This window comes from Argentina anserina, chromosome 4 (genome assembly GCF_933775445.1).
Source record: "Argentina anserina chromosome 4, drPotAnse1.1, whole genome shotgun sequence".
Lineage (NCBI taxonomy): Eukaryota > Viridiplantae > Streptophyta > Magnoliopsida > Rosales > Rosaceae > Argentina > Argentina anserina.
In genome coordinates this window covers 24,661,357-24,676,916 of record NC_065875.1, presented here as the reverse complement: position 1 = coordinate 24,676,916, position 15,560 = coordinate 24,661,357, and the positions used below count along the sequence as shown (strand labels likewise).

At 37.6% G+C, this 15,560-nt stretch overlaps 2 protein-coding genes and 1 pseudogene across 3 annotated transcripts; all 3 read right to left on the bottom strand.

Moving 5' to 3' along the window:
- Positions 1-53: 53 nt before the first annotated feature.
- LOC126790744 (protein HOTHEAD-like) lies at positions 54-6,892 on the bottom strand (annotated as a pseudogene).
- Positions 6,893-8,925: 2,033 nt separating this feature from the next.
- LOC126791372 ((R)-mandelonitrile lyase-like) lies at positions 8,926-10,797 on the bottom strand. Its single transcript, XM_050517818.1, has 2 exons — positions 10,006-10,797; positions 8,926-9,918 (listed from the first exon to the last, which is right to left on the bottom strand). Exons 1-2 carry the CDS (start codon positions 10,706-10,708, stop codon positions 9,074-9,076), a joined length of 1,548 nt encoding a protein of 515 aa, XP_050373775.1. The 5' UTR covers positions 10,709-10,797; the 3' UTR covers positions 8,926-9,073.
- A 516-nt stretch (positions 10,798-11,313) lies between these two features.
- Positions 11,314-13,003, bottom strand: LOC126790897 (myb family transcription factor PHL8). 2 transcript variants are annotated; one of them, XM_050517269.1, is made up of 6 exons: positions 12,777-13,003; positions 12,596-12,672; positions 12,443-12,500; positions 12,271-12,346; positions 12,099-12,168; positions 11,314-12,015 (listed from the first exon to the last, which is right to left on the bottom strand). In XM_050517269.1, the coding sequence occupies exons 1-6, from the start codon at positions 12,898-12,900 to the stop codon at positions 11,419-11,421; spliced, it is 1,002 nt and encodes a 333-aa protein (XP_050373226.1). In that variant the 5' UTR covers positions 12,901-13,003; the 3' UTR covers positions 11,314-11,418. The 2 variants fall into 2 exon arrangements, with proteins under 2 accessions (XP_050373226.1, XP_050373225.1); XM_050517268.1 differs by having other exon boundaries at positions 12,768-13,000.
- Between the last annotated feature and the right edge of the window lie 2,557 nt (positions 13,004-15,560).

The following is a 15,560-nucleotide window of genomic DNA, read 5'->3' as shown; positions in this document are numbered from 1 at the left end:
TATGTGTGCCTTTCTTTGTGTTCGAAATTTATAGGGGGTTGCGATTTTATTTATGATATAGTAGCAAGTGAAACAAGCCGAAGCTGATAATGTTCTTGAGGAATTTTGACTTCTTGGTTAACTAATAGCAGCGTGGCCATTGGGTTTCTGCTCTTTCTTGAAGTATTTTGAGCCCTTGGTATCGTCCGAGCATTAGCAGAGTGGCCATCGGGTTTGTGCCTGGTGAATCCAGGAAGGTTGAACCATCAATCACTCTCAAGCTTTTTACACCGTAGACCCTGTAGTTATGGTCGACCACGGATCCCTTTGTCCAACCCCCATGGTAGTGGTAGAAGGTTCTGAGATTGTTCTTGCAGAGTTTCCGGAGCTCGTGTCTGGTAGGCATTGTCCTGTTTTGGTGTTCGGTTGAATTTAGGAAGTAAGCGATCGATGGAGAGACCTTACGGGATCAATCAGCTGGGCTAGCTCCACACATTGATGCAAGTCTTTCTTGCTTGATAGGTGATGCAAGTCTTTCTTGCTTGATAGGTAGTTGAATGTGACTGATGGGTTTGCTCTGGGATTGGTGATGTTGAGCTCAAGCTTTCCGTACGAGTCTGGGAAGGCAATTTTGGCAGTGACGAATTGTATTGTTGCATTGAAGCTATTTGGTAATATCGCTGTCTGGATTATGATATCGAAGTTATCTGCTATACCAACAACTTTTGGAGGGTCCGGTGTTCGATTTTGTGGCTTGGAGTTGGTTGATAAACAAGGATTGTCTTGCATTCCTTCTCCGACCCTCTTTAAATACTAGCGGGATTTTGAACTTGTTTAGTTGTTCTTGAGGGCCAATGCCACTTAACAGCAAAATGTGAGGGCTGCCTAAAGCTCCTGCTGCAAGTATCACATCACCTGCTGATCCTGACTTGTCTGGCTGGTTGAGGTAAGCTTCACGAGCCTGGTTTGAGCTGCCATCGCTCTTGATGAAACTAATACCTCGGGCTACCTTGTCATTGATAACATAACTGCCATGGCTAACCTGAATTGAAGGAAGCTTGAGGAAGACGAAGGCTAGAGAGAAAATGGAAAATATCTCTATGAATATTGCATCAAAATATATTGAACTTAGATCAACGAAATTACAGATCAGAGAGTATATATAGTAGCTGAAAATATAACTCATATTTACTATTACAGTGCCAACTAAGCTCACATATAAACCAATACAGTCAAAAAGTAAATCCAGTTTCATAACACTTGGACCATTGTTATCACCTCCCCTCAATCTCAGCTGGGCCAAGCACACTGAGATTGAACAAGTGTTCCTTAACAACCGGACTTTGCAATCTTTTAGTAAGAAATACATGCAGTTTGTAGTCTTCAATCTCACCCACACTTAGATTGGAGCATGTATCCAACACCAAGCATGCTTGACTATCTTCATTCTTAAGCATTTGAATAAAAGGTGAGGAAAGAGATAAGCAAGATCTTTGTGTATCCATACCAACACCATGAATACGTAGATCCTCCCTTGTTATCCTTCTAACATCAGTTTCATGACTATTAACCTTCGGGTGAACAGTAATAGCACCCATCATAGCACTGCCATCATCACCCTTTTTCTCCACTTTGATGTACTCAGAACTCTCTCTGACAACCTTTGTACTTTGAATTCCTACAACAATACCAATATTGACTTTCACAACTTCTTCTCTCTTCTTATCAGAAAACACACGAAGAACAAAACTATTATAGGAAACTTGAGCCACATATTGAATTTTAGTAGAATTTCTGGTGCTATCAGTAACATGGATATTAGTTGAAGTTGAACAAAAGAGACATTGATAAGCCCCAGTGAGATTTCCCATTAAGTCTGCAAAATAACCTGGTGTGCATTGAAGACAACCTCTAAGAAAATACCATACCTTAATAGAGATCCACCTGAACAAGTTGTACATGTGAACATAATTGAAAACCCTTAACACACTGAACATGATTGTAAGTACAGCCACTGAGATCATGACTACTCTTAACAAGCTCAAATGGCTAGACTTGGTAAACTGTAGTAGCCAAGGAACTTGATCAACATATTGGATTTCAATAGAATTGTCAACAAAGCTGTCTTCAAAAATAGAACCAACATGATTATCAGAAACAGATTTATCACCAGCAAAACAAACACTATCAATGTTATCTCCACATGAGTTAACACTTCCAGAAGTATCTTTATCATCACCAAAACCAGTCTCATCACCAGAACTATTCATCTCATCACCAGAGCTATCACCAACCAAACAAACAACACCAACATTGATTCCACCAGTAGTACCTTTTTCAGAACTACTACTATTGTTACCTGATTCAGTTCCAATATGACAACCACCTTTTATCTTACTTTGAGTAACACCAACATTGATTCCACAAGAACCAACACTTCCATACCTACCACTGTTATCACTAGAACTATCAATTATCTCACTTTGTTCTCCCCCCTCAACCACAGCAGGAGAGACTCCAATGTGGATGTCACACCTTGCTCTACTAGTCCTATGTGCAATAATTGCGGGAATAGTGGAAGGTGGTTCAACTCCTTGAAATGCATAGTTTGACATGCGATGGCAGTCCAAGGCTCCATGTCCCTTCAAACCACAATACTGACAAATAATCACAAAGCTAGAGGGATGACCAGACGGGATGTCAGTTCTATTCCAGCAATTTACGGCAATATGACCTTTCTTCCTACATATTTGACACTCTAGAGATGATCCAAAAGTATTCATGTAGCCTAAACCATTTTTAGACATGTTGCCAGTGATATTCCCATAATCATTCTGACACATTGTAGACACATCTCTCTTAGTTCTTGAGGCAGAAAAGGCTGGTACCATCTTGAGATGAGCCTTATTTGCAATATCTCTTTCAGTAGCTAGTAAAAGAATCCTCAATTCGTGCATTGCAATTGGAATTGTTCTTGCCCGAATAATCGTTTTTATGAGATTAAATTCCACAGGCAAACCATTGAGAACTATTACAACAATGTCCTCATTTTCCATCCTTACTCCTAATGTATCCAAAAGGTTCCTTGCACGTGTGATTTTTAGCAAATATTTCTCAACTGAATCCATTCCCTTTGTAATTGTATATAGATCAGTTTTCAACTGCATAACATGTGATCTTGAAACTGTTGCATACCTATCATTCAACCTCATCCATACTTCTCTTGATGTTTGGCTGCCCACCACATAATCCATTGTATCAAATGAGAGTGCAGCAATTAGAAGACTTAATATAGCCTTGTCAATCTTCTTCCACTCTTTGTATGCCGTAGTTATATCACATGTAGCTCCTTCATCATCAGTCATCACATACTTTCTAGGACAAGAGACATTACCATCAATATAACCAAAGAGGTCCTGCCCCTCTAAAAGAGTTTGGAATTGGAATCTCCAAGTAATGAAGTTATTATCATCCAATCTGCTAGTCATCATACTAAGCAACATATAAATCTGATATGGAGCTTGACTAGTGGTCATAAATGCAATACAACACTGAAACAAATCAACAACACTCCAAATTCTCTAATCACCAATCAACTCTCTGCTTACTATTCCAAAGAAAGGCTTCAGAAACTAATGGAATGCAGATTTCCAATCATGGAGCATCAATCATAATCAGTTACTTCACAATTTTGATTTTCACAATCCGCACATACTCCACTATATTGCTCCACCATCCACTTCACTACACAATTCTCTGCACTACACTTCACCACAATGCCCACTCTACTACACAATTTTATCTTCACAATTCACATATACTCCACTTCACACTCCACATTCAAATACTACCACACAATCACAACGATCTTTTACTCTACTTCACATTCATAATCCACAATCCAGAGTCTACTCCTACAATCCACAATCAACATCTACAGTACTCCACTTAAAACATGAACTATCACTCTTACCGAATTGCAACATTGAACTCCATAATCAAACTTTGACGATTTATCCATCAATCAAATCATAGAAGAAAGAAATAAGATCTAGATCTATATGGAGTGACAAAAAACCATATCGAAGCCACAAAACCAGAGAATCGACAATGAAATTGAGCAAAGCAACTTCTACTATCACGATTAAAGCGAAACTAGCAATCGAAGGCAAGGATTTCATTAACGATTATAATCGAATTGAAAGCAAGGACTATGAACACAAAACCTAGGTTTTCAATTGTAGAATTAGGATTAACGATAAAAGCGGAAGCAAAGAAGAAACGAGATAAGGCATGACCCAGAATCAAGAGATGAAGCACAGGATCAAGAGCCGAAGCTCTGATACCATGATAACATAACTGCCATGGCTAACCTGAATTGAAGGAAGCTTGAGGAAGACGAAGGCTAGAGAGAAAATGGAAAATATCTCTATGAATATTGCATCAAAATATATTGAACTTAGATCAACGAAATTACAGATCAGAGAGTATATATAGTAGCTGAAAATATAACTCCTATTTACTATTACAGTGCCAACTAAGCTCACATATAAACCAATACAGTCAAAAAGTAAATCCAGTTTCATAACACTTGGACCATTGTTATCAGTCATCTCTGGTACCTGCAACACCATTTACACTATCAGCGAGGTTTTCCTTAAGAGATTGTTCATTAGATGCTACCTACCCTGTTTATGGTTTCTCTGAAAGATAACTTTGGTCACTGTTGCATTTAAGAGAACTGTGAGTCGGCATAGCTTTCCGGCCAGTAAAAGATCAGCTGCTAGGTGTCTTCTTCCTTGTCTATCGAACAAAGTGCCTCCAATCTTTGTTCCCTGAACGTGCTCCCAACTGAAATCGTTGTTAGGAGAAATTCCAGCTTCAAGAAAGCTAAGCTCGGAGACATACGACGATGGCGTCAAATCTGGTTGAGAGATGATTCTGGACTCCATCCATTCATAAGCGTCCCTTACTCCTTCATTATCCCTCCCAACCTTTTCGATAAAATCTTCACTTGCTCTGCTGTAGAATCCGCCATTGAGAGCAGATGATCCTCCTACGACTCTTCCTCTGAGATTGCTGATACCATCTTCCGAGACAAAGCTTTGTGCAACTGATGTTTACTCGTCAGTTTGGAGCAATGAGAGCCCGTAGTGCTTTGACTCCATGATGAAGGGGTTTCCATAAGGCAAGCCACCGCGTTCCACCAGCAGTACTGAGTACTTCTCAGACAAGGTTGCGGCTAGGGGGCAGCCGGCAGTGTTGTAGTCGAAGAACTTAGCCAAGACTTGTTGCACATCTGAAGTCAGGATATGAGCATATAATGCGACGTTCTTAATATATATTATTTCTCTTATTTAATTTAGTTATTCACTTAATAATGTTAATTTTAACTTAGTTTACTGTTTTTAGGTTTATTGGAGCAAAACAAAAAAAAAAAGATGTGTTGAAAGGATCAAAAGAAGTAATAAAACCCGAATCAGGATTTTGTCTCTGCAGAACAGTCAACTTCGACAGATCATAGTGGACAAATGATATGGAGGAAAATTATGCATAATATATGGATGAAAAGCCCTATGAGTCTAGTTTTCATAGCCGTTGGAATCGCAGCAATCTCATTTTACTGGAGAAAGTTATGCTTGATTTACTGAGTAGAGGTCAAACTGTCTAAGAATGAAAAGAGGAAGCAATCCTAATCAAGGAAGGAAAATAGGTGTAATCCGAATTAGACTTTTATTAGGGCTTTTCTGAGCATATATTATGGATAGAAAGTTGAGTTATTTTATGCTCTTGGATCAGTTTATCATCATAAAAAAGAAGGGCCAAGATTAGCTCAATTTTATAGGATTTCTTCCCTACATATAGGAGACTTAATAGATGAATGGGGGAGCTCTTTTTTGCCGCACCAGTTCTCCATCTCCTGCCCCTCTTTCTCTACTCCATAATAGTTTAGCTTTTTCTTTCTCCTTAGTGATTTCCCTCTTGTGTGATCATAGTAGCTGTGCTCGAGGTTTCGACGAACAAAAAGTGTAACTCTATGATTTCTTCTTTTTATTTTAATTCAATCTTTATGTTGTCCATCATCTTATTCTCCTTCTTTCTGTTTCATTTTGATTATTAGTCTATTTTTATGTGTGATTTATTGTTCTTACGTTATCATATGATGTTCTAGCTATTTGATTCATTCTTGTTTATTGGTTTTAGATCTATGATTCTTATTCTTCATACATATGTACTTTGCTTGTGTTTGGACTGCGTTGGTTAACATAAGTGGGTAGGGGAATCATATATTGCATGTTAATATGGGGTATTGGGCTGCGTCGACTATACTCTTGTATTAGTATGTTCGACTTTATATTTTTCGTGCTTAATGATTCATGTAATTACTTAGCTGCGTCGGCTGTTTTTATATGAAATATTCTTTGTATCTTGGCTGCGTCGGCTGATATTTAGGAGGGTTTAGAAGCATTTAGATAATTACTTGGTCTGCGTTGGCTGTCTTCATCTAAGGAGTTGATTCAACGTTAAACTTGCATGTTTAGGTTGCTAGGATTGAGATAGCGTAATATTGTTTTGTGTTTACATATGTGTGTGTGCAATAAGGAGAGTCACATGTACATAAGTATATTTTGCTTTCGTAGGGATTTAGAAATAAACACATCTCTCAAACAATTTATCTCTTGTAAATATGTGAATATCGGTAAATAATTATTATTTTTTAATGCTCTATCTTGCAGAGTACTCTCAATCTCCGGCCTATAACGATACCATTACTTACACTATACTATCTTCTACATGGTTTTATTGATGACCTTAAAATGGTTCATCAAGTCATATAGGGGAGTGTCTATCATGAAGAACATATAGCCGAGTGAACAAAGAGAAGCACCAAATGCAATGAAATCCCCACCATACCACCAAAGCTTGTGCTCCCACTAGCTATAATAGACTCAAAATTCCGACCTAGGAACCATCGGTTGAGGAAGGAGATTAGGAGGGTGATCGATGAGCACCAAGGGAGGAGAGCCTGAGATGGCTGCCATAGTAAGGAGGCATGTGAAGGCTTCCAATGGGGGGAGGCTTGAGAGGGCCGTCATGGTGGGAGAGCTGATGAAGATCTTCATAGATGGAGCAAATAGCTCCAGCGGCTAGGGTTTAGTCTAGCCATAGCAACGACCATTGGTGACATCCTAACTTGCGGTGCATGTTATAGTGTTGTATTAGTTTTTAGTTTATACGAGCTTTTAGAGCTTACCAGGTTTGTTTATTTACAACTCGGTGCACCAATTCATGATGTAGTGGTTGATCTTGCAGGTGAGAGACAACGGGGTTGAGGCACTGATTGCATTGTGATAGCTAGATTGTGAGGACTATGCCTTAGTAGTTTTCATAGAGTTGTAACAAGTTAGATAGAGTTTTTCATTTTCATTTCTTTTCAAGTTGTAAAATTTAACGATGTAATTTGAATTGTATGAGTTGAACTTTCGAACACAATTTTCCACATTTAGTTATTTGTATTAACTCATAATTATTCCGGAATAATTTTGAGATTTATCACAACTCGAAATTGAATTTTTATTGTTCAATTTTGGGGTTGTGACACACTAAAGAAAATTAACAATTTAATTACTTATCAAGACCATGCCAAGTTGCCAACAACCATCTCCTTTGAATAATGGTGTTGTTTGAATGGAAAACTCGCATTCTTATCCTTTTGACTCATCTCTGAGGATGCAGAATGGTCCTCAATAAACACATTTAGTATATACAACTAAGAGAAGTGGAGTTTTTATCGCTGCCATCCAATAATGCGTTAATTATGTTTTCATTATGTTATTGAAACTACAGTGTCCTGGTGACACCAGAGACAAACCAATCTAACCAAGTTCCTCACCTTACAAGTTACAGACATGGCGGATCCCAAGTGTAAATGCAACAGACGCTGATTACATGGTGACCAATTAGCCGTATGTCAGATTGCAGCCGAAGTTGTATTACACTACTGTAGAACGAGAATCTGAAAACAAACAAGAGTGCAGACACGTGTACAAATAAAGTGTGATTTATTGAATATCAAGCGCAGGGTTACAATTTTTGTGAACTCCTTTGATTCTATCTCCGTATATGACTTGGCTCAAGGATGACATGCACTTGATCTTGAGAATTTGAGTTTGATTTGGATTTGGATTTGATGAAGAACGAGCGATTTGGTAGCTTGACGATTCTTCGTGGACTTGAGTTTGGATTTGGATTTGATGAAGAACGAGCGATTTGGTGGCTTGACGATTCTTCGTGGACTTGAGTTTGGATTTGGATTTGATGAAGAACGAGCGATTTGGTGGCTTGACGATTCTTCGTGAACTTGAGTTTGGATTTGGATTTGGATTTGATGAAGAACGAGCGATTTGGTGGCTTGATGATTCTTCGTGGATTTGATGATCTTCGTGGACTTGAGAGACTTCGGGATTTGCCGAGAGTGATCTTGCTCAAGTGATTTTCTCTCTTCATGTTGAATGGGGTATTTATAGTGTCAATATTTCTATTTTGTAGAATATTTTAATAACACTAAAATAATAAATTTATTTAATTTTATAATTAAATCGATATGTATTTTCTGATTAATTTAAAATTAGTTATTCTCATAACTAAATTAAACAGAAAATAATTAATTTAATTATAGCCGTTTAAAAATTTATTAATTTAATCAAATGTCTGATTACCATTTTGAATCGTCAACGACATTCAATTTTCGATTTAAGTCGGAATCACGTAGCTTCGATTACAATCATCCATTTATGTGCTGACACGAGTTTTATTCGGATCCGCACCACCTTTGTTGACTTTTGGACTACAGGTGCAATTTTACGGGCTCTTGGTCGATTTAATCATTTAATGAAGATGATTTACTTCATTAAATTTCATGTGTCTACAACTATTTCCAAACATTCTTTATGTGAACATACGCTGCTGTTCCGTGTCAGAGTTCTAATGCAAAGAACGGACCTTGTTAAGATTTATGATCGATCAAAGTAATTATCTGTTACAAGCTGATCAGGTTGAGGGATTGTTAAGGGAAGCATTTCTTTATTCATTTCTATCTACCTTCAAGAATTTTGACCCCTTGGTATCTTCCGAGCATTAGCAGAGTGGCCATTGGATTAGTCCCGGGTGATTCCAGGAAGGTTGAACCATCAATCACTTTCAATCCTTCAACGTTATGAACCCTATAATTCTCGTCGACCACTGATCCCTTTGTGCAGCCACCATGGTAGTGGTAGAAGGTTCTGACATTGTTCTTGCAATGTTTTCGGAGCTCATCTTCGGTAGACATCATCTTGTTTTGGTGTTCATTGGAACCTAGGAAGAAAGCAATTGATTCAGACCTTACAACCCGCTCAAGCAGCTGTCCCAGCTTCACACATTGTGCCCTGTCTTTATCGGATGATAGGTAATTGAATGCAACTGATGGGTTAGCTCTGGGGTCAGTGTTGTTGAGTTCAAGCTTTCCTACTGACTCTGGGAAAGCAATTTTGGCAGCAATCGGAATCACTGTTGCATTAAGGCTAACAGGTAAGATCCCTGCCTCGATTATGATTTGGAAGTCGTCTGTAATACCAGCAACTTTAGGAGGTTCTGGTGTTCGATTTTGCGGCTTGGAGTCAGCTAAGACTGCAATACCTGGATTGTCTTGCATTCCTTCTCCAACTTCCTTCAAGTCAAGTACTAGCGGGATTTTGAAGTTGTTTAGGTGTTCTTGAGGGCCAATGCCACTTAACAACAATATCTGTGGGCTGCCTAAAGCTCCTGCAGCTAGTATCACATCACCCAATGTACTCGAATTGCCTGGTTGTTGGTTGAGGTAAGCTTCATATGTCCGGTTGGAGCTGCCATCGCTCTTGATGAATCTTATACCTCGAGCTATCTTCTCACCTCCGGTACCTACAAAACCATTTACATGAGCAACAATAGGGCTTATTTTACATTTCTATTTAGATGCTATTCTAAAGAAATACGTACCATGCTTACAATTTGTATGAAAAATAACATTGTTTACAGTTGCATTCAAGAGTACTGTGATATTGGTTGGATTTCCTGCCTGTAGAAGATCAGCTGAGAGGCATCTCTTTCCTTGTTCATCGAACAAGCTACCACCAATCTTTGTTCCCGGAATATGCTCCAAACTGAAACCATTATAAGGAAAAATCCCAGCTTCAAGAAAGCTAAACGCAGCCACATACGACCATGGAGTCAAATCAGGTTTAGAGATGATTCTAGACTCCACCCATTCATAAGCGTCCCTTACTCCTTCATTATCCCACCCAACCTTTTCGATAAAACCTTCACTTGCTCTGCTGTAGAATCCGCCATTGAGAGCAGATGATCCTCCTAGGACTCTTCCTCTGAGATTGCTGATACCATCTTCCGAGACAAAGCTTTGTGCAACTGATGTATACTCGTCAATTTGGAGCAATGAGAGCCCGTAGTGCTTTGTATCCATGATGAAGGGATCTTCATAAGGCGAGCCACCTCGTTCCACCAGCAGCACTGAGAATTTCTCGGACAAGGTTGCAGCTAGGGGGCAGCCTGCAGTGCCTCCTCCAACCACAATGTAGTCGAAAAACCTACCGGAGACTTCTTGGACATCTGAAGTCATATAAGGGAATGTTTGCCCTGAAAAGCATATAGCTGAGTGAACAAAAAGAAGCAACAAATGCAATGAAAACCCCATCACTATGAATGTGCTTCGCAGTAGGAACAGTAGAAGCTTCAAGGCTCAGGTGCTTTCATATAAACAGATTTAATTAGCGTGACTTGATCGACTTGAAATGACATGTAGGGGAGAAATGTTTACCAAGTTCTTCAGTGATGGTAGTATATAATCTGTTAAATTCCTTAGCTATCATAAGTTAACATGCGCATGGCTTAGTTAATGATCCTTACTTTGGACCCTAAATGATTTTGTCCCTAAACTTGCTACGAGTAGTATGATTAGTGGTAGTTGTAATGCTCAAGGCACTTTAGTACAAAGGAGTAGAGCTGTTAGATGTTGCTCAGTGTCTAAGCAAGGCCTGCCTTTTTGTCCCTAACAACTATAGAAAACTTTTATGGCAGAGAATACTAGAATTTCTGGTATATATATTAACTGTGACACATTTACTGACATCAGGTCATGTGACATGTACATAAAGCTTAGGGAAACATACATTTGATGTATGTAATTATACCGTACAATTTTCCTGCAATATAAACAAGAATCTAGCAAAAACTGTATGTTTAATTGCAGAACAAGCATGAAGCAGTTTACAGGTACACTTGGTGGTAGTATATCATACCTTCTTTTGAATATGAATATGCTTTCAAAAGGTCCATACATATGACAATGTACATAGTATATAATACAAGATTAGCTCTAAACCCAGTGGGTTTCATTTTAAAGTACTAAATTTCCTTGCAGTTCAAGTCTAGTACTTTTGGACTAGAATCAATGTCATTCTGATACTTGCTATTCAAATCAATTGTAACCATTCTCAGATGGTTGCCAATTTTATCTCTTCGTGTTGCTGATGATCTTTTAGCAACTGGTTGCTCAACACACAACTCATCAGAAATGGAACTACTTATACTTCTCTTCTTCCCAATCCCATGATATTGATTGCTTGTAACATTAATTAAAGGATTCACTTCTGGGTGAATTTCCATTAATGGTAGTTCTACACAGGTTGAATTAGACTTCTCTTCCTTCCTCCCAGAGCTTTCAGAAGATGTGAGGGAACTTTCCATGGAACACATTGTGCCTCTAATGTGCTTCCTTTTGATGTCTTTTAGTGTTGGAGTTCCTGTTTCTGTTATCTCTGAGAATGAAGAACTGGGGCAGCCACTATTGACCATTGAAACTAACTGAGAGATTTCAGCCTTAGCAAGTTCTACACCCACTGATGAAGGATTGTAACCAGAAAGAGTTTCATGTGCTTTCTTTAGTACTGATTGTAAATACTTCCCTTGAGCTTCAATTCGTAGCTGAAGATGTCTCTGTACCTGAAACAGAACTCTTGGTAAAAAAAAGTTTGGCTCCTATATTGGCACATAGTAATTTGTTAATGGATTGAAGATGGTGTTACCTCAATTTGTTCATGTAATTTCCTCTGCACTTCCATTTGCAGTTGGAGAGACTGAGCTATCTGCACGCTTCTGATAAACATAACACATAGAAATCAGTCAGTAGCTGCTTTTTTGTGTAGAACATGAATATATTTTCATCAAAGAATATGGGATGTCTATTTATATATATACTCATTAATCTGGCTGTGAGGTTCATCATTGATATCTGTGCAGAAATGGCCACCACTGCTCTGAATCTCTTTGTTATCTGCATCACAATATCAAGATTTTCAGATAGATACATACAAATGCGTACAGATGATGATCCTCTAGAGTTTATGATGATCTAATGCACTGGAGTTACCTTCTTGAACACTGTCACTGCAGTTTTCTGATTGTTGGCTTTTCCCAAGCCTATATTTCTGCACAAGAAAACAAATTGTATTAGAATCATCCTTTTCCATTATGAAATGAAAACAGATTGCATATAAATCACTTAATTGAAAAGAGAAAATGCCTGTAAATGGCTCTTTAGGTGGTACAAAGTGAGTCCATGAATTCCCATCACCCTCATCAGAGTCTTTGGAGTGGCCTCTGCCCATATATGAAACATAAACATGAGAACTATCTATAATTGGTAACAGAGGGAATTTGAAAGAGAGTACAATAATTAAGCTTATATACTCAACTATCTGCACCTCCAAGCTGATTGACTGCTTCAACAAATCTCTGATGAAGTTCTGGAGTCCATTTTAGCCTAGGCTTTGCATCAGTGGACAAAACTAAATTCATATTCTGATTTTGCATATTCTGCAGACCCATTCTGGTGTTGTGGATGAGAAAGAGATATCACAAGACCCAAAAACATATATATTGGTTTTGATCCCAATTTGTGGCAGCTATTATAGCTCTTTATAATTGGGGACTAGTTGGCCTGTACTGTGTTCTCACTCCATATCTGGAAACATAAGTGGGGTTGTGTTGGGGGGAATATATGCCATGAGCTGTACTACCCTCCTTTCCTCCATCTCTCATTTCATACCAAACTTTTCTTTTTCCTATTCTTTTTCTAATTTATTTTCTTTGGTTTTCATTTTCATTTTCTTCCTTCTTTGACTTGAAAGAGGTGGAGAGAATCTGTGAGGTAGCAAAAAACACAGAAAGCAACATAGAGTTCAATTTGAGCCTTAAAAGGAGAGAAGAGAGGAAAAGTGTATGGTTTGTTTTATCTTGCTGTTTTCCCACCTCTCTCCCTCTTGATTCCCTTGTGAATTACAAGCCCTACCATGATGAATAATAGTGCTGCAACTTTCCTAATAGTGAGATGAACCAACATGTACAATATGAATTAAAATAATTGCTTAAGCTGATGGGAATTTCATCATGGATATTTCTTTTGCTGATTGAAAGGGAGATGTGTCTTTCTTTCTTTTAGTTCTTTTCTCGTTTTCTTTTATTTCTTTTTCTGTGGAGGATGTATTGTGATTGGCAGATTCCTTTTGTTCTTTCTTATGGATGGAGGAATCAAAGAATCTAATCTTAGATTTTAGGACCCAATCCATTACCTATTTTTCCTTCAAAAGAAGTATTCCATAGAAAGTGAATCAAATTAACAATTTACCTGAGTTCCTACCGGAAACTTATATATATAAAAAAAAGGAATGATGTTCATATTGTAAGACTATCCAACTACAGAAGGAGAATCTAGTACCAAGTGTCACAGAGAGCTCATATGGGCTAGTTTTGCTTGGCTTATATTGAAAAACATCACTAAAAGCCAGCAGAGGGTAACATCCATCAATCAAATCATGGTTCCAATCCAATATAATTGCAGCATAGACTGAAACTCATTACCTTATTTTCTGATTTCTTTATCTTTATACATAATTCTGCCGATTAGTTTGTTCACCGGAACTAACCCGTTGGAATTCACCAATAGCTGCCTTGAATTCAGAATATTAGGGTTTCTCGAATCCACGAGAAATTCTGTAATTCACCAGAATAATTGAGAAAACTCAAAGGTTTATTAATATAAAAGTTGTCCAAATACAAAGAAAGATGATGCTTATATAGTTATATATGCATCAATAACCTAAAGTCATAATCTAACATTGAAACTTAAAGAATCCAAATTTAAAAGGAAACAAATAAAATTAAATAAAAAGAGTTCTAAAATAAAAATATAACAAGCCTAAAATACTAAATTCTGAATCAGAACAATAAAACGTCATTATTTGTCTTACATTTGACAAGGCTCACTAAAGTGATTCTTGTTTGTCGTTCCCATTCCAGAAATGTATTATGTGTCTCAAATGGACATTCTAGCCAAAATCCACTCAAATTTGATTCACAAATTAAAATATGCAATTTCGTACGAGCAACCTGAAAAATCTAAAATATCATCTTCTTAAATATTTCAGCAACTAGTTGCCTTAGAACGCGTGAATTACCTATCTTCAAATCATTATTCTTGATTGTTCACCGCTTCCTATAATTTATATTTTTTTCTGATTTATTTTACCCTCATCTTTGTCCTGCATCAGTCTCTTCCACTTCAAAATAACTCGACCTCGAGTTCTTCTTAAATAAAAAACAAGAACATGTAGATAACAATCCCCATAATAAATTAGACAACTGAACATGTGCCTTGTAGACACGATCATCAGCAAACTCTGATGACACCACCATGAAGCCAACTCCAAAGACAAGTTTGTCAAACGTATCTTGAACAGATTCTTCTTGCATACCAAAATTACAATGTTGAATGACCTCTTTTGAATAATTAAACTGAGGTTGCAAATTTTCTTCAACACTAATAACCATGTCAACAAATGCAATTTCTTCTCTTACCTCTTCATTGATAAATTTTGGTGGAGAGTCTTCCATTAAAAATTCATGAACAAAATCTTGGGAGGCTTCCTTCATTGCAACATATTCCCCTTTTTCCTCAATAAAATTATTATTCACATTAGGCAAAGTAAACTCCTCAAGCTTTATCTTCTTCTCTTCCACCTTAGAAAGGTACTTCTTAATTGAAAATTCTCTTGGCATAAACTTTTCTCTAAGAAGACCTTTCATTTTTCTCCAAGTTCTAATATGATCTTTACCTTGCATCTTTCTGGCTTTTTGTAATCCATCCCACCAATCAGCGGTAGTGCCCTTGAGATGGGAAGCAACTGTCTCTACCTTCTTATGATCTGGAACCATTATGATCTCAAAGAATGTTTCAACCTCATCCAACCAATTCATAAAACTCTCATTGTGCATGTAACCGAAAAACTGGCGAAAACTTGTCATGCTTCTAAAATTTTGACTCAAAGTTTTTTTTTTCGCCCATTTGATCCTCTTTCCCTGCCTCTGCTACGGTTGTTATTATGTTCTTCCAACAACTCGCGAATTTTTTTGAGTTGATTAGATAAAACAGTCATTGATGTAGAAAAATATGAAGCACTAATATCTAACTCTGTTGTGGTAACCAGATT

Excerpts from the sequence above, each read along its gene's own strand:
- LOC126791372 (XM_050517818.1), bottom strand. The coding sequence starts at position 10,708 with ATGGGGTTTTCATTGCATTTGTTGCTTCTTTTTGTTCACTCAGCTATA. Across the intron at positions 9,919-10,005 it reads TGTTATTTTTCATACAAATT|GTACCGGAGGTGAGAAGATA; the intron begins GTAAGCATGGTA and ends ATGGTTTTGTAG.
- LOC126790897 (XM_050517268.1), bottom strand. The coding sequence starts at position 12,900 with ATGGGTCTGCAGAATATGCAAAATCAGAATATGAATTTAGTTTTGTCC. Across the intron at positions 12,347-12,442 it reads CAGTGACAGTGTTCAAGAAG|ATAACAAAGAGATTCAGAGC; the intron begins GTAACTCCAGTG and ends ATTGTGATGCAG. Across the intron at positions 12,169-12,270 it reads CCTCACAGCCAGATTAATGA|AAGCGTGCAGATAGCTCAGT; the intron begins GTATATATATAA and ends TATGTTTATCAG.